This window comes from Ambystoma mexicanum, chromosome 7q, assembly GCF_040938575.1.
Source record: "Ambystoma mexicanum isolate Mex_15411 chromosome 7q, UKY_AmexF1_1, whole genome shotgun sequence".
Taxonomy (NCBI): Eukaryota; Metazoa; Chordata; class Amphibia; order Caudata; family Ambystomatidae; genus Ambystoma; species Ambystoma mexicanum.
This window is the reverse complement of record NC_090941.1, coordinates 151,694,650-151,717,060: the sequence shown is the minus strand read 5'-3', so window position 1 is coordinate 151,717,060 and position 22,411 is coordinate 151,694,650. Positions and strand designations below refer to the sequence as shown.

Here is a 22,411-nt window from a genome sequence, read left to right as displayed (position 1 = left end):
ATCTTGTTAATATACATTATCACAAACTGACTATAATCAGTTGTAAACATTGCAGAGGTTGTCTCTGCTGCCCTGTAAATGTTCTTTTCCGACCAACATATGCGAGTCGCAGAGTGGTTTACCCTCATGTTGCCCATAGGTTTACATTAATAATTATATTCATCAGTTACAAAAATCAAAATTAATGCATTGTGGTCACTCCAACTGTTGGTACCAATCCTCAGTTACTATTCCAAGACTAATAAATATATAATCAAGGGTATTTTCTGCACTTCCACTTTTCCAAGTGTGCTTCCCCGAATAGTCATTAGGGGTCCTTCCATTAACCATTTCAAGTTCCCAGCTGCTAAAATGTTTTAACCAATACTGAACCTCTGAATCTTCCACTGTATGAGTCATTACACTAATAAGTCTTAAAAAATAGGTTAGATGTAGTACCTAATCCCCCACTCATGTGGCAATTGAAATTGCCCACGATTATCACAAAACTATTCCTGGGGTCGACAAGCCATTGAATCAGGAGGTCATGCAATGCCTCCTGAATACACTCTCTCGTGTGTGCCCCTGGAGCATTATATAGACTAATCAGAAGTATTTTTTCCAATGTGCCACAGAAAGATCTTTCAATTTCCGCAGCAATAACATTATCATCTGATTTAGTCATTATTCTACAAAGTTAACTGCGTGTATTATGCCAAAGGGCGACCCCATAGGCCCTTTTTAGCGAGAGACTGATATATCGTCCCAGGATATATCGTCCCGGGGGATAGCTCAGTGGCAACGTGCTCGCCTGACACAAAGCAACACAGGTTCGATCCCCGGGTCCGTGCTTTGAAACAATCAGGTATTAAGCGCGTAATAAATACGCAACTAAGAGACATATTCCTCGATGCCCCCAGGCTGTGTGAATGCTTTAAAGAAAAATGCAAAAAATCAATACATTGTGTAACCATTTAAAGCAATAGATCAGGTTAACCAGGTTTCCTGGAGACAAAAACAGGTATGGCTGGAAAAATATGATAGGGAGCCCTCAGACATTAACAAATGACTAAAACCCCTGCAGTTCCAGGAAAATATTGAACAGTTTCAACGCTTCTGGACAACTATTGGCAGTGATTTTGCAAGCCACCTTAACATGTTTTGTATGTCCACCATCTGAGCATCAGTTCCTAGCGGCAGAGACGCTGAACCAGATACAGTCAAAGATCCGGTTTCATCCTTCATAGGCCATTTTGGGTCTTCCTGCTCTGGGTCCACATCTATTTCCACATCTGCCGTCCAAAGGCTGTATCTATCTTTATTTTCTGAGTAGTAGCAAGGAGCTTGCTGTGAATTGCCATTAGATTGCGATTGACTGCCTTTAATGGTTCAATAAATTCAAAGTCCTCTGACCTCAGGACTCTCAGCTGAGGAACCATATGCAGTCTTGTAATAAATGCGGTTCTTGTGAGCCACTTTCCTTGGGATTTTTGATTCAGGTTCTTGATTATGCAGATTCGATTTTCATTCTGCCCAGATTTAATTGGTTTAGCCTGTAGGTTCTTAGCTGGCATTTGGTCTTTTTTATCTGGCATTCCTGGACTTTTGTGTGGCGTAGATGAGTTCTTGTCCAACTCACCCAAGGAATTAGGTAGTGGGACTTCGATAATCTCCTTCTCCTCACCAATCAACTCATTCTCTTTGTCAGGAATGATCAAACTTGTTAGATGGGCAGTTCCATTTGAATGGTGTTTTTTTGCCCGCGCTGCGATCTTTCTTGATTTTTATGTTTTATTTGCCGGAGGAACAGTGTCAGGTAATGGCAAAGCCGTTAGACACATAAGTTTACTCATGACCGCCCTTCTAGAAATGCGCCCTTTTTATCCCGAGTAAAATACCTCAGATTTATCATTAGTGTTCAAATCCGGCTCAATGTTGGATTCAGGCTCCTGCAAATCCATCTCTGCTTTCATTAGGTTGCTCTCTGCTTCCTCATTAGAGTTTACTGGTGGAGAGAGCATCAGATTCTTATTTACTTATTTTATTTTCTAGGATACGGCCACACATCTTTAACAAGATTTTTAACGCAAATTGTAGGGAGGCCATAGAGAGGATTGGAGTTCTGCTAACACAGTGGGGCAGGCCATGGAGTCTCCTCCAGTCTCTGGAACACCCTTAACGGCCTCAGCTTCAAGGTGTACTAGGTTAGGTGAAGCTGACAGTCTATCCAGTACACCTGTCCTCAGGGAACACTCTTCATTCTGAGTTCCTTGAGAATTAATTTCCATTGATTGCAATGGAGCTGGGGTCATCGATCTCTGCATTGATAAACAGAGTTCCAAAAGCGAATTGTTATCAATATCCCATGGGTCAAGTCCTAAAAATTAAAGTGGGGGGACTCATCGACAAACGCAATGGGATGTGATGTCACCAGAAGTTAGCATATCAAGGTGAAATGTGCACATTTCATTAAATTGGCTTTGCATAACCACCCAAATAGCACAGGACTAATGGCATTTGTCTTTCATACAATCAACACACACACAAAATCAAGAGAGGATATTTTCTTATTACAGTGTTTTTAAAAAAAGTTAAAAGGTGTGCATGTTTGAAACTCCAAGAACCAATAGAAATGTTTTCTCTAGAACGTGCAGTACTGAAATTGGACATTTCACCTTTAGTTTATTTTTCATCAGGTTATATAGTGCAATGGTGTAGTGTCCGGCCTGCAAACCTGACGACTGCAATTCGATTCCTGAGGTCGGCTTTAAGTCATACATTTAAATTGGATATTTTGTGTTTCTAATTTTAGCTGGGGGGACTGAGTCCACCCTCTGAAATAAGTGGGGGGGACTCTGTCCCCTTGCGTGGACCCTCTACTTGAGCCCTGCAATATCCCCATAATTAGACATATCTTGTAAGTTACTGCCATTTTTAATGCTCACGTCTTTCCCTTCAATAATAGTCGAATTTCTTTCTGGCAATGTGCATGCAGGAAAGAAGGCCTTTATGGCCCCTTCACCCTGCGGCACCTTCCTCTTTATTCAACCATTATCCTCCTCACTCGCGGCTGCCTTCATACTTCCTTTGCTACTGCTCTTCTTTAAGTTGTAGCAAGATTGCTGGCCCTTCTTGTAGAAAGGCATATTTATTCCAGGCACTTAGCCGTACAAACAAACACCGGGGGTTATCAGCCGCCTACAAACAATACGTGATCACTAAATAAGTCAAGTGCAATGATCCGAACTTGATTTCAAAGAGATACAGTGTGCCGCGAGTGGCGGAAACGCGGCCTGGATCAAAGGATCTTATCCAACAGTCTCCCTGCCGCTCTCTAAAGTCAGGCCACACAGAATACAATGGGCTGATTGAAAAGTTACATTTACGGAGTCGTAATCCAATGCCACTCTCTGACGTATGGCTGAAAGATCAAATTCCCACTGTCGCCGCACTCAGAGCATTCGGAGCCTCAGCTGCCTAAGCTTCCGCTGATCACTGTGGAACACTTTACTCTCACTTTCCACAAGTATGCATCTGAAACGAAATATAATTGGTGTCAAATATCCCCTGACTATTAGAATTCGTGACAGTACAGGGGAGAGCAATTTTTGGTTGCTTACACTTCTGGCTGATTTTTCTTAATAATCTTAATAATTGAATCTAATTCCATGCAAGCAATGGTTAGATTGATGAGGAAACATGTGCCAGGTGTGAGGACTCCAATGGAGTCATTTCTGTTTAATCACTGTTTCCGTGGTGGTGACCTCCTCCCATGTGGCCTGGGAATAGCAGACGCTTCTTGATCCTGACCCTGGGGGTGGTTATGTGAGGGAGGATCACATGGCAGGAGACAACTACCAGGGAGATATGGTGACTGCATTGACAAAGACGTGGTGTTCCCCCCTTCCCCATGAGGAAGAACGCCTAATACCCAAGATTTTAATGGATTATTGCTGTTCTGGTCAGGCCCCCACTCTTGCAACCTCTTACAACTATGGTACTCAGACGGGGTACTCACGGCTCTTCGGGCTCTAAGATCTGACGTGAAGAGGTAAGAGGCGTCCCCCTGGAGGTCCAGAGGCCAGATAATCTGTGCTCTGTGCTCCCCAGGGGGCCGCCCCCTGGGAAACCCTCTCGGGGAAGAAAACCCAGACTCTGCAGGTGTAGAGGAGGATCAGATGCACAATGTCCGTAGTGTCAGGTAGAAGGATGACAAATCCTCCAATCCAATCGGTGCAAAATGGCTGAAGGTTCTTGAATGCAGTAGAATACGTGGACGGCTGTAGCAAGAAGGAAAGGAATGGGGCAGCGGAATAAAGGGACAGAGGAAAGACAGAAGAATGAAAGGAGAGAGAGAAGGACAGCTAGAGTCGTGAAGAGGAATATTTAGGTAAGTCAAGGCGGGGACAGAAGAAAGGTAAGCGCTATAAAAAGCCGCAAGCGGCTGACAAAACAGAAGCTGCAAGCGGAGGCTACTGAAGCCGAGGAAAAAGATATGCCGAGGGCGGCAGAAAAGGCAAGCGCTGGAAGTAGCCGCGAATGGCTGGAAAGAACAGGAGCCACAAGCGACGGCGAAAAGGAAACGGAGGGAAAGGATGCCAAGGGCGGCAGTAAAGACAGAGAGCAGAAAACAGTGCCGAGAGCGCCTAATAGGCAACATGCTCCGAGTGGAAAAGTCGGGAGTGGGAATAAAGGAAGTGGAAGAAACCGAAGTAACGGTAAATTACAAAGGAAGGGAAAAGGAGGAGGGAAAGAGAGAGGACTCAGAATGAGGTCTGAGTGGGAGCAGGTACCAAGAGATACGAGCGAGCGACAAAGGGAGCAATGCTATAAAACAGAATGGCAACGCAGTTACCAGTTTGTTCGTGGGGAATAAGTATGAACAATTGGTAGAAAGTGAAGAAGGACAAAGTGGAAGAAAAAGACTAGGCCTGCATTGTTAGTGGATAGAGATGTTATCAAGGAGCCGCCATCTTGGATTCCACTGAGTATATCGTGGTTGATGTAACTTCCAGTGTCTCCATAGGCTTCTAGGAGTTCTTCTAACAGTATGCCCTCCCCGTGGGAGGAAAGACCGGGTTTCCAGGGATGGAATCGATGGAATTTCCTCACCAAAGCAGGTGCATGCACTGCGGATGCTGGTTCCCAAGTTCTATCAGATGGACCGTACCCCTTCCAATCAACCAAGTATTGTAGGGTACCTCTGTGATACCTGGAATCAGCTATGGCGGAAACTTCGTATTCCGGTCCTTCTGGTGTATCAATAGGAGGGGGTGCTATCACTCCTTGTCTGCAGAATCTGTCAGATACATGAGTCTTTAGTTGGGAGACATGGAATACATTGTGTATCCGTGACCAAGAAGGTGGTAATTGTATCTGATACCATACCTTTCCAATATCTTTGAGTACCTGAAAAGGACCAAAGAATTTGGGAGATAGTTTGGAGGGTATCAATCTTTTGGGTAAATAACGAGATGACAACCATACGAGATCCCCTTGTTTGTACGTTGGTTCTTGGGATTTTCTTTTATCCGCTTGGACCTTGGTTCTCTGTTGAGTGTCTTTCAGGATGGTACGAGCGATGTTATGTCCAGATTGAATGTGTGCCACCCACTCCTCTACAGAGGGGGAGTTTGTTATCCGAGAGGCTGTGATGGGTACAACCACAGGATGGAACCCATAGTTACAGTAGAACGGGGACATCTTGATGGCGGAATGTTGAGAATTGTTGTAAGCAATTTCTGCATATGGTAATAACTCATTCCAGTTATCCTGTGTAGCGGATACGAAGCATCTGAGATATTGTTCCAATGATTGATTTAATCTTTCGGTTTGACCATTAGCTTGTGGATGGTAACCTGAGGTAAGATTCCGGTGTATCCCTAAAGCTTGGCAAAGATTCTTCCAAAAGGCGGAAATGTATTGTGGCCCTCTGTCAGAGACGATGTTCTTTGGTAAGCCATGTAAACGAAAGATAGTCTGTAGGAAGCACAATGCCATCTGGGCAGCCGTTGGAAGTTTTACCATGGGAATGAAACGTGCCATTTTAGTCAGCGAATCAATGGTCACCATAATGGTGGTGTTGCGATTGGAAGGAGGCAATTCCACAATAAAGTCAGTCGAAATCCTTTCCCAAGGTTGATTAGGGATGGGAGGTTGGACTACCCTATAGGTAGTCTTCTTGGTGTCTTTTCTTGAAGACAGACAGGACATGCTGTAACGTAGTCTCTTACGTCCGAAGAAACAGATGGCCACCAGAAATGTCGATTTACCAGTTCGAGGGTGTTGGTTATTCCCCTATGTCCTGCAATTTTGTGGTCGTGACACATGTATAATACCTGTTTCCTGAGGGACTCAGTAGGCACGTATAGCTCTGTATTGTGGTAGTACAATCCTTGTTCTTTCTGGAGTTGGTACTTTTGGATATCCATTTTGTTAATTCCATGGAGCTGTTTGGGAATGTCCTGAAGAAAGGTGGATACCAAAAAGATAAAAGTGGCTTGAGGTAATATCTTTTCTTGAATGTGGGTTTCTTCTGTTTGTAGACTCCGGGATAAGGCATCCGCCAATTGATTGTTGGTTCCAGGAATGTGAGTAATGATGAAGTCAAAGGAGGAAAAGAAGTAGGCCCAGCAGGCTTGGCGACTGTTCTGACATTCATAGTTTTGGAGTACCTTCAGATTACTATGGTCAGTTCTGATGGTGATAGGAAGTCTTGCTCCTATTAAGAGATGTCTCCACTCTTAGCATGCCTTCTTAATAGCGAGTAGTTCATTCTCAAGGACTGTGTAGTTTTGTTCCGAAGGAAGTAAGGTCTTTGACATGTATGCTATGGGGTGTTCAAAGCCTGACAAGGAGGCCTGTTTTAACACTCCCCCAATAGCTGAATGTGAGGCATCAGTTTCGAGAACAAATGGTTTTGTTTGATCTGGTAATCTCAGGATAGGTGCAGTGGAAAAGGCAGTCTTAAGTTTGTCGAAGGCTTGTTGTGTCTCGGTAGTCCATATATATTTCTTACCCTTTTGAAGAAGAGTGGTCAAAGGTTTGATGGTTTTTGAGAAGTTAGGGATATATCTGCGATAAAAGTTTGAGAATCCCAGGAATCTTTGAAGCTTTTTTACCCCTTGAGGAGCCTTCCATTGCAGTATGGCATGTACTTTTCGTGGGTCCATGGAAGCCCCTTCAGCCGAGAGGATAAAACCCAAATAGGGGATACTAGTTTGATGGAACAAACATTTCTCAAATTTAGCAAACAAGTGATTGTCCTGTAAATGATGGAGTACCTCGGAAACATGGCCTACATGTTCTTGTAGATTTTTGGAAAATATCAATATATCGTCTAAGTAGACGATTAAGGAATGGAGGAGTAAATCAGAAAAAAAATGGTCAACGAACCTCTGAAAAACTGAAAGGGCGTTCGGTAATCCAAATGGCATCACACGATCCTCGTAGTGGCCAAATGGTGTGCGGAACGCGGTTTTCCATTCGTCTCCGCTTTTTATCCGAATCAAATGGTACGCACCACGTAAATCCAGTTTCGAAAAGACTGAAGCTCCCCTGACTGCTTTGAGGATGTCTTGGATAAGAGGTAAGGGGTATCTGTCTCTGTAAGTGACCTTGTTTAAACCTCTATAGTCTATACAGGGTCGAAGTTCTTTGCAATCCTTCTTTGGTATAAAGAATAGCGAAGCCCCTGCTGGACTTTTGGATTCGGTTATCAATCCATTGCGTACATTGGTTTGTAAATATTCCCTTAAGGCTTCCTTTTCTGGGTTAGAAAGAGTATACATTCTTCCAAAAGGGATTTGAGCATCAGGTAACAACTCAATGGTGCAGTCATCTCGTCTGTGGGGAGGCAACTCCTTGAATTCCTCGTCGGAAAAGACTCTGTGAAATTTATGATAGCTCTCAGGCAGCAGATTTAGATTCAGTATTACAGAAGAGGAATTCTGTGGTGCTACTTGAGCTTGGGAGATATGTAGGCCAGTGTCACAGTGGGGTAAGCATGTTGCAATGCAGTACTCAGATCTCAAAAACATAGTTCCGGCCTTCCAGTTGGTATATGGGTCATGTTTTGATAACCAAGGAATTCCTAGGATAATAGGATAATGTGCTGCCTTGATAAGGTCAAAGATCACCTCTTCTTGATGTGTGTTTATCTTCATTGCAAGGACCGAAGTATTTTCTTTGATGAAGCCTGAGGACAGTGGTTCTCCGTCTACTCCTTCCACTGGTATAGCAGTGGTCTTGTATAGATGGGGTATCTTATGTTTGTATGCCCAATCAATGTCCATAAAAAGACCTGCCGCACCACAATCCACCAGTGCTGGTACCTTTTCGATTATAGAGTCCTGGAATTGGATGCTTAAAGGTAACACTACCATTTGCGGGGCATTCGTTACGCAGTTGAGGGAACGCTTCAAAATGGACCCGTTCACGGTTCCCCTTATGAACGGGTGGATGCGTTTCCCGAGCGCCGTGGAGGAACCAGGTTACAGTCTTTAAGTACATGTTTGTCGGATCCGCAATACATGCACAACCCCAGAGTACGTCTCCTGTTCCTCTCTTCAGTTGTAAGAGGGCCTTGAGTAGTGCCTATTTGCATAGGTTCATCTTCGGTGGTACGGGATGTCTTGAGTGTATCGCTTCTAAGAGAAGATGGTATACCTTTTGCCTTTCCTTTCCTTCTCTCCGTATTTCGTTCTTGGATGCGATAATCCATTTGAAGAACAAGAGTGATCATCTCTGCAATATTATGTGGGCGGGGAACACGAGATAACTCGTCCTTTAATTCCTCGTTAACATTTCTTCTGAATATGGTTAAGAGGGCATCATCGGACCAGGCTGTCTCGTTAGCCAAATGCTTGAATTGTGTTATAAAAGACATTAGTTCCATGGTTCCTTGCTTTAAATCAAGAAGGTTTTCCTGGGCTGTAACCACTAATTCTCTGCGACCAAACATGGCCTGTAGACTATGGAGAAACCCTGCCAAAGAGTCTAAGAGTTAATTGTTAGTGGTCACTAATGGAGTAGCCCAAGCTAGCGCACTATCAGAGAGGTTAGAGATAATAAAACTAACCTTGCACCGTTCTGTAGGAAAAAATCCCGGTTTCAGCGTAAATTGCACGGTACAAGAATTTATGAATTCTTTAAGCTTCCTGGGGTTGCCTTCATATTTTCCCATTGGTAAGGGTCCTGGAGGTAATTCAGTCCTTGTATTTGCCATTTGGAAGAGCAGGGTGTTTTCATTCCGTAATCCCTGCATTTCTGTATTCAAAGTCTGCACCGCAGCCATCAACTGCTGGATTTGTTGATCCATGCTTCTATTTCCTTTTAGGCGTTGCTATCTCTTACAACCTCATACAAATATGGTACTCAGACGGGGTACTCACGGCTCTTCGGGCTCTAAGATCTGACGTGAAGAGGTAAGAGGCGTCCCCCCGGAGATCCAGAGGCCAGATAATCTGTGCTCTGTGCTCCCCAGGGGGCCGCCCCCTGCGAAACCCTCTCGGGGAAGAAAACCCAGACTCTGCAGGTATAGAGGAGGATCAGATGCACAATGTCCGTAGTGTCAGGTAGAAGGATGACGAATCCTCCAATCCAATCGGTGCAAAATGGCTGAAGGTTCTTGAATGCAGTAGAATACGTGGATGGCTGTAGCAAGAAGGAAAGGAATGGGGCAGCGGAATAAAGGGACAGAGGAAAGACAGAAGAATGAAAGGAGAGAGAGAAGGACAGCTGCAGTCGTGAAGAGGAATATTTAGGTAAGTCAAGGCGGGGACAGAAGAAAGGTAAGCTCTATAAAAAGCCGCGAGTTGCTGAAAAAACAGAAGCTGCAAGCGGAGGCTACCTAAGCCGAGGAAAAAGATATGCCGAGGGCGGCAGAAAAGGTAAGCGCTGGAAGTAGCCGCGAACGGCTGGAAAGAACAGGAGCCACAAGCGACGGCGAAAAGGAAACGGAGGGAAAGGATGCCAAGGGCGGCATAAAATACAGAGAGCAGAAAACAGTGCCGAGAGCGGCTAATAGGCGACATGCTCCGAGTGGAAAAGTCGGGAGCGGGAATAAAGGAAGTGGAAGAAACCGAAGTAACGGTAAATTACGAAGGAAGGGAAAAGGAGGAGGGAAAGAGAGAGGACTCAGAATGAGGTCTGAGTGGGAACAGGTACCAAGAGATACTAGCGAGCAACAAAGGGAGCAATGCTATAGAACAGAGTAGCAACGCAGTTACCAGTTTGTTCACGGGGAATAAGTACGAACAATTGTTAGAAAGAGAAGAAGGACAAAGTGGAAGAAAAAGACTAGACCTGCATTGTTAGTGGATAGAGATGTTATCAAGGAGCCGCCATCTTGGATTCCACTGAGTATATCATGGCTGATGTAACTTCCAGTGTCTCCATAGGCTTCTAGGAGTTCTTCTAACACCCACGTATGACCCTGATAACTGCCACACATATACAACACCTTTTTCTGATATGCCTTTTTGTGAAACCTCTGAGAGAAACCATCTGACAGTGACAAGTCCAAAGGCATCTATGGACTCCAACTCCCATAATCCCTCAGATACTGAGTCGAGGAGGAGGACAAGGGAGTTTTTGCAGATTGACAGTAGCTCATACAATAACATGCAGACTAGTTGTTTTCCAAAATCTAAAGTGCGCTGGACCTTTAAAAAAGAAAGCCACACTGCTAGAGAAGACGGTGTACGAGAGGATATCAGGTCTAAGCTGAAGACTCACAGACACAGAGCACACGGGAACCGAGAAAGCTGCTGGTAGCAGGGGAGAGATGATGCAGGTGAGCACGGAAGTCCACAGAGACATTGGGAGCCACGCAGAAGCTCCAAGGTGTTGGCTCGCTCGAAGTAGCAGCATTCTCCTATCCAGACCAGAAAAACAAGCCAACCTATAACCACAGAGCTACGCGGACCGCTAGAGGGATGTTCGCACACTTGAAACTGGAGAGCCGCATCAAAGAGGCAGAGTCTACCCAAAGCATCTAGTGTGCCCTGGGTGCTTCAAAACCTGGGTCAGCAAGTGATTGAACAGTGCAAAGTTGTTGATGCAAAAAATAGATATAATTTATTTGAATACCGGCAAGACAAAGTACAAAAACAAAGAATGTTTGAATGCCAACAAGACAAAATACAAAAGCAAAGATTGTTTGAATGCAGTCAAGACAAAGTACAAAGGCAAAGTTTGTGTGAATACAGTCAAGGACCAGTTCAACACCCAATAAGAAGAATGTTTGAAGGCAGACAAGACAAAGTGCAAATAGCAAATCCCAGTATAATACAAGTGCACAAGTGCACAAATGCATAAGATGCCAGTGTGGGGGAAAGTTTGAATTAATAACATTCAACCAAAGAACTGTACAATATATAAGAAGTCCTGGCAGGCGAGTACACTGGGCAGCTGAAGTTTGAATGAGAGATTCCTGACAGGGGTGTAGATAGGATAGTCTGAAAAATCCATAAATAAAAGTCCTGGCAGGCGAGTACACCAGGCCCCTGAAACTGAATAGAGATTCCTGGTAGGGGAGTATACCAGGCAATCTGCAAAGATACAAGAAAACTCTACAGAAAGACTGCTGCATAATTTATTTGTTTGATCAAGATCTTTGTGAGTCCAGTGAAGACGCAAAGGAACTATTAGTTAAAGACATTTTTGTCATCCTATTTTGCTAATCTAGGGGATGGGAACCACCCTCTGGACTCAAGGGCCTTTTCCTTGAAGAACATTTTGGTTGGAGTTATTTTGAGTTTGAACACTTTTTACCAGCATCAAACCAAAGACATTTTCTTGCACCTTTCGTTGTTTTGTTTAAAGTGTGAGACTCAGGATAGGACGTTTTGGACACAAGGACAGCTTTTCAGTTACTGACATCCTGACATAGACAGATCCTTCATTGTAGTTTCTAGTTGGGGAAATCTCCTTTTTAGAACTAGGGTCAGAGAGGCCTCTTCCCAACCACTTTTCATTTAATGAAGTGTCTTTGTTTGGAAATATGACAACCTTGTGTCTGGCTCTTATTTCTGACCCCTCACACAGGGCATTCCCAATAACGAGTGGTGTGCAACAGAGCTGCGACCTGGCCTCCTTGTTTTTGATCTATGTACAATGCTTTTCACACCATATCGGAACAATCGACCCCTGGTATACTTTATATAGGTACCTGATCAGTACCACTTCTATCATATACAGATGTTGGAATTCTTATAGTGGGCCTTGAATGAGGGTTGGATGATGAGTTAAGGTTCATGAAATCATGTAACCTGGTCATTAATGTCTCAAAATCATCTGTAATGGCAATCACGTAAAGCCAGAAATGAGCAAATGCAGTCTGGGCCTCACCGTTGCAAAGTTTTGATAAGTATGACTACTTAGGACTATGCTTTACTAAACAACTTAGCAGGAAGGACTATGTAGAGAAATAATGAGGGCATGGCTCAGTTGACTGAGGGCCTTCTTAGATTTTCCATCCATTAAAAAGCACACCCAGTCGACATCATGTTGAGTGCTTCTACAGCTCTCTCAATAGCCCTCCATGGGGAAGGGATCCGGGTATACGAGGATCCTAAAGTCCTTCAAACAGCAGAGATTATATTTTTGGTTACAATTGTTGCAGGGTTCGAGTTTATCTGTAACCTTTGCCTTGTTAGAGATGGTATCAATTATTTTCAAAAGGTTTGAAGGAAAGAAGTGAATTTGGATTGGTAATGGACTCAAATGTGTGTGTATTGTGCTGTACAGGGTGTAGGTAATTATGATATTTGGGCTAGTAAGAGCTGTTAATCTCTCTTGGCTTTGTTTTTTCTGTAGTTTTTTTCTCTTTTAATTTTGGTTGAAAATGGTTGTATTATGTGATTTTACTGTGATTGAATTTTAATCCATACTGTAAATGGTAAAAAGCTTATCTTGAAGCTAAATGCTAATAAAACAATTTAAAACAATAATGTTTAAATCTCTAATTGGATTGCCACTGTCAGTATCAACATTTGCTTTTGGATAGTGAACTAGGCAAGGGATATATCGGAAATGCTGTGAACTTTGCCCCATCCTTGCGTCTTTGTCTTTCAATATGGACCAAAGAACTTGCAAAGTTTAACCCAGACCTACTGAATCATAATGTGTGTTTTGAACATGCTGGGGAAATCCTTTGGAAGTATAAAATTAAGAAAGATTGGGATTTCATGAATGTTGGGTGTTTTTCTGAGCCCTTGAAACAATCCGAAAAAACGACTGCGATAGTTATTAAGGGGATGTCTGCAGACATGACTCCAACTGAAAGATAAAATCGTGAAATTAATAAGTCTTTCAATAGGGCTCATGCACTATTAGTCAATCACTTTCACAGGACAGAGTACTTAACATACACAACACCACTTGCCTCAGAGAATATGGGTTTCAAGGAGGAGATGCAATTTCCTGCCTTATGAAACAGTGGTGCGGAGATGGACACACAAGGATATGGAAGAATGCAGAGGCTCATTTTCTCCCGGCGAGGTTGATACGCCTATGGATTTTATGTCAATTTGTAAATCATGAAAACAGATCGGTCTAAAACAATGTCACCTCTTTGTTTGTTTTGTTTTATATATATTTATATAGCGCACAACAGTCCGAGGACATCGTGGCACTTGTTACAAGACAATACTTACCTCTGCTAACGAACGGTGGCTTAGTAGAATGTAGACCTACATGTTTACATCTTATGTTGGTCAGTGACCATCCTGTGTCCTGGGCTCCTGTGTGATATTTTACAGCTGAATTAAGTAGAAGAAAAAAACGTACCTAGAAAGTAATGTGACTGATTTATGTTATTGTATTTGAATTTTGAAGTGTGTCATGAAAAGAAGATATTCAATTGTTTATGTGGGGCTACCTTGTTTTATAATGTCCTTCTGACCTGTATATCTTTAAAACCCGGTGATGAATGGGTAAACTTGCTTTAAGTACTTTGAGAAATATTAATATGGTGATTATATGAATGAAGTTGCCCAAGCCACTTTACTGAAATTTTATGTTTTTATTTTAAAATGTGTACTTTTATGGACATTCTATTTACAAATAAAGCTCTCTGAATGGTTGACTAGGGTAACTCTAACATGTTTTCTCACATCTCTCTTTTTGCTCTAAAGCTAATTTTTATGATGGTAGCCTGAGGTATGTTGACTCCCAGTCAACTGAAGTATTATTTTAGATGGCAGACCTTGACACACATTTTTGGTTCTTTCTCATTTTGACTTAAAAATGGACGAAAACATCTGGCTCAATGAACTATGTCGGAAAATAGGTGATCTTAGTTGAAGCAATCTTTATGACAACTCTGATTTGACTACAGGTATTTTAAAAATAAAAACATAAATACAAATTTGTTTATACAAAACACATCCATCTGTTATGAAAATAAAGCAAGCGTGAACATTTGTTTTAACAAGTGTTCAGTTGAGAGGTATATCAATATACATTTCTCCAGTTGATAATACCATAGATATGTATTTCCTATGAAATGGTTCACAATATCATCTTTGTAGAAACAGATCTAAGAAGGGTTAATTGCATCTGTATTGCTCACCGTCTGCTGTTCATAGATAATTATCCTACACTTGCAGATAGACAGGAAGGCCTGCTGGAAATTGTCTCCTACTGCAACATAAAGCAGTAGGTTGCCAAAGGTGTTCAGTACAGCAATTGGTCTAGAGATTATGTAAGCAGAGTTGATATGGTTTCTTAAGTCGCAGTCCACTCGATACAGCCGTGTTTTGATACGGACAATCCTGAGAATATGGAAAGGTAGAAAACATAAGTAAAACACGGCCAAGAGAATGACCACAAGTCTACGAGCCTTCTTCTTAAAAGCATCGTTTGTGTACGGTCCATTGGCCAAACTGTAAATGATTCTTGTATAGCAAAAAGTGACGACGGCCAAAGGCAGAAAAAAGCAGAGGGTGGTCAAAAGCCAATTATACCAGTGGATGGTCTGTAGCCGGATTGAGCTGGCAAAGTCCAGGCAGATGGCCAGGCCATCACTATCCGTTGAATCAATAATTAGACCCATTGGAAGAACTGCAATGAAGGCAACTATCCAGATTCCGCCACAGGCAACGACAGCCCACTTTGTTTTGTGGATGTATTGGTACCTCAAGGGATGAACGATGGCAAAGTAGCGGAAAACACTGAAGCAGGTGAGGAAGAGGATGCTGCCATATAGATTGAAGTTGAAACTGAAGCGGATGAACTTGCACATGAAGTCACCGAGGTCCCAACTCATCTCACAAGCATAGTAGTAAATCAGAAACGGGAGGCTTGCCAAATATAAGAGGTCAGTGATGGCCAAGTTCAACATGATGATGATGCTGCTCCTCCAGGGCCTCATCTTATAAACGTACACGACAATGGCGACTACGTTCCCTGGAAAGGCCACTATGAATATGATCCCGTATAAGGCAGGGAGGTAGTATTTTGTTAGCAAGGCATCAGTACTGGTGCAGTTTTCAAAATCTGGCGTACGCCCTGGCACAGTGGTGAGGTTCTGCGAATCTTCTAGGAAGTGGTTCATGGTCGGCATCTAAAAAGGTATAAGAGAAAAAAAAATCCTTTCAACAATCACAAAGTCAGATATGATTGTCTATGCCATTTCACCAGATAGCTGGACATACCACCACACACATGCTCATTGATTGGTGCTTGAAGTATGGAAGGGAAAAACTAACATCTTAGTGAGATATGGCATACCTTCATCCTAACAGGTTGAAGGATGTTGGGAAAATTACAGGGTTACCCTGCTCTCTCACTAACTTGGAAAGAGCTTGTTCAGCTTTGTGAGCATCTATGGAAGGGGTGTTGATATGTCTGGAAAGGGGCTATGCTAATGTCGGGACTGTTGGGTATCGGGCCTAGCTATTCGTTTGGTTGTAGCCCCTGAGCTTCTATCCAAGACTACAACCAAAAGCCCTGGGCTATGGCCCCTCCAGGCCCACCCCCACAGCAACGCCTTTGTTCTATGTTACTAGATTTCACTGATGTTTTAATGAACCATGCAATGCACCTAAACACTGGGCCTCATTCTAAGGTTCCTGGTCCGGAAACAACAGCGCCAGTAAGTTTACCGGCACCAATGTTTTCAGACCAGGAAACTATGGGGTTGCCTGATGGAGCAGCTGTGTCCGAAAGGTCTGAACCCTGCCGGGCACAGCGGTCACAGCAGGTAAAGCCGCTATGGAAGCACCGGCACTGTTAAAAACAGTGCCGGTGCGTCCATGTTCCCATTCCCATAGAGTCCTATCAGACTCTATGGGAATGGGGATTAACGAAATTGCCGGCGCTTGGCTTCGCGGCTGCTGGTTTAAGAATAACACGGTGGCACCGGGAAGTCAGTCGCCAGTAATTTTGTACAGGGCCGGCAGCAATCCTCCGGCAGCACTGGCACGGTTACCGCCGGACCTGTAATGTGGCCCACTGTCTCCTTTGCCTGTCCAGTATTGGAAAATGGAGTCTCACCTGGACGATAGGCAGCCTCACAAAATAGTTTAGTTAATGTTATTGTCTGGATCCCCCTAAAGCACAGTGTGGCATGGCTGTTAGTTGAAGTGTGGCATTCAACTAACAGAATTTCACTTAAAGATCTAAAAGCAGAACTATAAAAAAAACCCATTCGCTTTGGTATCCCGCAATTAGAAATATAATTGCAGAACAACACCAGGCTCTTAATTTATTGAATAAGAATTTCACAGCGTGTCTCAATAACTTCTTAATGGGATTTGTGGTACATGATAAAAGCACAAGGGAGCTCATTTTGGAGTCCCCGTGTAACTACACAGTGGGAACGCTGTTACGCTTGCTTGCACTTACACAGGCCCCTGCGGGTAATTTTCCTCATTTGCCCAGTGGAGTGCAAAAGGGGAGTGCCCTGCAAACTGACTAAACGCCACGCATGGCAGGCTGTGTTTACAATGGATTCCGCCAGATTTTTGCAGCCGGCGGACTCCATAGGAATCCCCAGCATTTGCGCCAGCATGAACATGCATGGTGGTGCAAATGCTGGTGTATTTGTGTGCTGGAGCGGAAGGGGGGGCTGGAATTGTAATGTACTATTCGCAACCTCCTCCCCGCCAAGGTGTAACAGAGTTATGCAAGTACTTGCTTTGCAGTAATAGGCCATTGGTTGTTGATAAGCTGGCAACAAGGTTTTCATCATAGCAGAAATAAGTAAACATGTTTGGACCCGTTTGAGTTGTACGAACTCACGACACTGTTGACAACAGACAGTAAACCTACGGATTTGTACAATGCCTTGAGGGCTTCAAGCGTTGCTGCTACGGATGAGCTGGGGTGGGGGCAGCGACATTTGTTTCAGCATAGTAAGGGTTGGGCGCAATGGGGTAGAGTGTGGATGGACATGGGTACCAGAGAGGGTAGGGAGAGGGACACACAGCTTTTATGCAAATGTGAAAAACAACGGGTGTTGAGAGGGCCCGAAATAAACAGCGGGGAACGCAAGAATGAAAACTTACAAGTGGTATCAAGGTGGGTTGTGGGCGGGTAATCAGGAGCATTCTGAAAAAACGAAACCTTCAGCAAGGCCTGTTAGGAGAAGGCAGGGGGTAAAAGTCATCCATCAAACAAGAAGTAGGAGCTTTCCTGTGCACAGGCAATGTGACATTAGCAGTGTTTAGATTAAAATAACACGCATTTTCAAAGCCAATAGTTTTTTGTCTGTCAAATGTGAAGGGGAGCAAAAGGAAGAGGTCACATGGATAGATACATAATTTATTCAATTAATGATTGACTCTGGTAGGTGTAGGGAGGAGAAAAGGCTCGATCAGGTTTTAAATTGTATCATCATATTTTATTATTATCAAAAAATCACAATGGAGTAAAAAATCATTCACACAGTAACATCATAAAATGTATATAAACATAGAAAAAAGTCTAAAAGCAAACCTATCAGATACTGCTAAACATAATTCATTTCCATCTATGTATCTGAAGCAAGATACAATAATCAATGTAAGGGTGCTGTCAAAAAGTGCTTAGTGCCAATGTGAAGGGGAGACTCAAATGCCTCGCTAATTCCTTTCTACGCCTGGCCCCGTCACCACATGGTAAGGCACGGCCCAACATGCGCAGCTGCTGCAATCATATTCCATGCACAGCCTCGAAGGCCCCAATAACACACTGTAAACATTTCCAATAAAGAGAGGTACACACGTATAGTCCAACAGGGAATCATTGAGTACGTTCTGCGTCACACAGCGTGATGGACTTCCATCTGCTAGGAGGAACCTCCCAGGGTTTCTTGAGACGTCTGGAGCTCCAGCAAATTGATTCTGCCATGAAATTCCGATCTGCAAGACAGTCTGACTTTCAGGCAGTGCTTTGCATTTTAAAAACTGTTGGTGGTGGTTTTGTACCCAGATGGACCTGCCAGATATAGTGTATAACATAGGGTGTATAATGGAACTTACCCATATCTTTCTAGAAGACACCAGATGTATACTTTCTTTTTGGCATCAGTGCCTAACATAACATTATGCACAGCAAGGGCACGTGCACATGAAAATGCTGAGTAACAGTTTCTGAGGTAGGTTCCCTTTTGAAACTGTAATTGACACTTATACAAATGTCCATTGACACATCTCGCCTTATGAATCCAGAATGATAGGGTGAGGGAAAATATGGTGTGGACTTACAAACAGACTGCAATAGTTACATTCATATTCTGCAGCACTGGAGTGACACTTTCAATAGCCTGTTCCTCACACAGTGTGAAGCTGGTTTTGCTAGCCAAATATCCTACAAAAGTGCTAGCAGTCTGCAAACCGGAAGGTACATAGATGACTTTCAGAACATTTCTGTCATTTCTAGAATGGAGTTATTATAAGTGTCATAGTAACCGTTTTTGGAATAAAACATGCATCCCTTTGAAGGTATACACACAGGTTCCCTTGTAAACTGTACATCCCCAAGGCCTAGTGGCAGTTTGGTCAAAACGAAATATGACACTAGCTCTAATTTGGTATAGTGGCCTACTGGGACACACAGTTCGACATTTCCAAACCCATCTGATGCAAATTATGTATCAACCAGTTCCCTGTGAGTCCTGCAGGTATCAAGACGTTGTGTGTATCAATGTATGTGGCAGGGGCTTCATTCACAAAAGAGGGTGGACCTAGCCCAGGATGGCCTTTGTTCCTTGACCTGGAGGGCTTCATAGCGTCCCAGATTAACAGGGCATCCCCCCAAAGGGTAAGGTGTGAGCCAGTCCTCTAATGAAAGCTCTGCCAAACACAATGGGATAGTAACTCCAGGGTGAGAATGACTGGAATCTCTTTCATCAGGCAGACACAAGAGGGGAAGGAGTTTAGGAGATGTTTAGAGAGAACCTGTACTCAGAGAAAGGGGTGCACCATTTCTTCCTCTACCCCCTCTCGACTTCCTGCTGACAGGGCATTCTGGGAGCTGACATGAGAAGGCAAAAACTCTTGTAACAAAAGATGAGATTAGCCCCTTGTAGATGACTTGTAATGGAACAATCTGCTATGGCAAAATGACCCTATAAGCATGAGACCACTTTTTTCGGGGAATCATCTTGAAGACTCATCATTAAGCAACTTGAAGAGGATCCTGCTGGAACTTTGTTGGTATAAAGTCTGCCAAACGTCCCAAGCCATCAGGGTGAAGAAAACGATTTCTAAAGAGGGAGAAAGGCGCTGCCCCGAGGCCATTTCAGGGGAACATTTGAGGTAGCCTACTGCTGGAAAATACATGCCCGTGGTTTGAACACTTGATAAAGTGGTGAACTGCTAGCGTTCCTGGTAACCTTTCCGGTTGCAAAAGGCAGAAAATGGACTCCCCTTTCCTCAGAGACCCGGTGCAGGGTTTCACAGCACCACACGATAACCTTTCCTTCAGAATGGACTTTGGTATCTAGGTCTCTGTTTGCTGAAGTGGCCTGGATACCTGCAAGTGTCCCTGGCAACCTTTGTGCCTTGGAAGGGCAGATGAAACTTTCGCCCTTTTCTCAGAGACCATGGAAAGAAGCTGCAGAGCACACCAGCACCAAAAGAAGCTGTCTTTGGCTCTCTCTGCAATTTTGAACTGTTTCAAGGGCTTGAGAGCTACAACAACTGGAATATCGTCTGCGTGTCCCAAACTTCTGGATTCTAAGTGCTGTTACTATGGGCGTAATTTTAGGGGGATGCAGGGGTGTTTGTCTCCCTAACTTTCATGGCACACCATTTTGTCCCCATTCATTTGGCGGGGCAACTTTTCTTCAGATGTCGTGTCCCCCCCAACATTTTCAGCAAAGTTACTCCACTGGCTGTTATCACTTGTTGAATTATACTTCACTGCTGAATCCCATCACACATGCTCTACCACCACAAACCGATTGCACAAGAATGCGCTTAGAAGCCCAGGTCGACAATGTCAAGCTCATGAAAGAATATATTAAAGTATCTACAGCAGGTCTTCCCCCTGGCCTTGTGTGATGGGCCGTAGTAAAGATCAAGACCCAGCTACTTCCTAAAAAAAATAATAATAATAAAATTAAACATGGCTCCAAAATTAATTTCCCACATACCATTGTATTCATACCCAGAGTGCTCCCTTTCCACTAAATGTCTGCATATTCTTTGTATTTCATTTCAGCTGTGGCGTGTTACTTTGTTTATTAGTTTGTTTGTCAGTTTACTTTGGTTAAAGTCTTACATTTTTATAGAAATGTGATTGAATATTTCTTTTATTTTGGTAATGTAATGTAATGTAAGAAGTCTAGTATAGCTTCTAGTCCCAGTATTGGTGGCCTCACTGCGCTTGGCTCTGTAAGACAAATGCAGGGTGGAGTTAATTAGTGGGACAGTGGGAAGGGCAGATGCAAAACCTGTGGCGTTGATGGGTCAGGTCCCAAAGTATCCAGATTCTGAGTGCCAATCTGCTTTCTATGGGCTTGGCGGTGATACTTTGGAGTGTGTTATCAATGCAGAAGATCTGATAGACTAAAGCACATTGGGTGTGTATATCCGCTTAGGTGGGAGAGTGTGTTAGGGTTTAAGAGGAGAGCTTAGTCGTGGCCTGGTTAGAATTGATGTGAACACTGCTAAGTCTGCGGTGGCCGTTTGTTGAGAGGGGTGGTTGTGTGTGTATCGTAAGGTGGTAGAAGGTCATAGAGGGGAGACAGTTAATCAGGGGATCAGGAGAGTAGGCATTACAAGGCAAAACAATCTGAAGCCCTGCACTACCACCACTGGCCACTTGCATACAGGTCCCATTTCACTATCTCAAAAGGCCCCTTGCGATTCCAATCTCTCTCTCTCTCTCCCTCTCTCTCTTGCTCTCTCTCTTTCTACATCAGTACTGCAAAGCAGCAGCTGCATGCCTCTGCAGGAACCCTTGCCTCCCTACCTCTCATATGTTGGAGAACTGAGGTTGTGCCGTGTTTTACACCAATAGTTGTGCCAATACCGCAGTGTGTGTTAGAAAGAAGATACCCATGGAGCAACCCTACCGAATGTATCCCCGAAGCAGTGATAACCTAAGGGAGGAGCTCCCTCAAGGAATATGAAAAATAGCAAAGAAGGAAGCTAGTGGTGTCACAAGAGACATATGCTATGTCCTGAGGTACTGGCTGAAGAGAATGTCTGCATCCTACAGAAACTAATGATGAAGTAAAGAATCAAGAGAACTTTTTAAATATGAAAAAGAAGATTACACATGCACAAAGTGCTGCAGAGAATCAACCGTTCAGTAATTGTCCAGACCCTGAAACGTAAGTAGACTAAGTCATCATAGAAGCTGGCTATATGTAGTGAATAGAATGCAGGCGAAGTCGCCATTGTACAGCAGCTGGCCATCTGTATCATGAATTTAGTAAGCCAGGACTCATGAAGAGAAAAGGGAAAACTGTGTTCATCACAAATAAATTGAATCATGGAGCTGCATGTCGAGGTTGTCTGGCCTGTAGTCAAGTTTGAAGCAACCACGGTTGGCTATCTATTCTGGAAAGGATCGAACGTCTGAAGGATGAATCATCCCCCATTAAGCTGCAAAGAAAGAACACCAAGAGTGCCACGTTTTATTCATTTAAAGCATTTAAAACCTGCAAAATGGACCAAATTGTGGTCTCCGGTCACGTGTGCCAAGGGTGAAAATGGAGTTCGGACTTGGAGTCCTAGAACACGATAGTGAGAGCTCGCACTCCCATGCATTCTGAAGATTAGGATACTTTTGCAAGGCCAAGTTCAAAGACAAACTTCATGGCAGAAGGCTTGGGTGATGAGAGATGCTGGGTTAATTGTGTGGGGAGGTAGTGTCATGCCCATTCTCCTTGCACCTGGGTCTGGGCTTATGTGCTGCTAAGCGAAACGAATGTTCCAGACAGGCAAAAGCATGCCAACCAATTGTAGTGGTCCATATAAACGGTCTATCTAAT

At 43.6% G+C, this 22,411-nt stretch overlaps 1 protein-coding gene across 1 annotated transcript; it reads right to left on the bottom strand.

Moving 5' to 3' along the window:
• Window positions 1-14,465: 14,465 nt before the first annotated feature.
• Window positions 14,466-15,538, bottom strand: OXGR1 (oxoglutarate receptor 1). The gene has a single exon (XM_069639239.1). The coding sequence runs from the start codon at window positions 15,536-15,538 to the stop codon at window positions 14,522-14,524; it is 1,017 nt and encodes a 338-aa protein (XP_069495340.1). The 3' UTR covers window positions 14,466-14,521.
• Between the last annotated feature and the right edge of the window lie 6,873 nt (window positions 15,539-22,411).

Excerpts from the sequence above, each read along its gene's own strand:
- OXGR1 (XM_069639239.1), bottom strand. The coding sequence starts at position 15,538 with ATGAACCACTTCCTAGAAGATTCGCAGAACCTCACCACTGTGCCAGGG.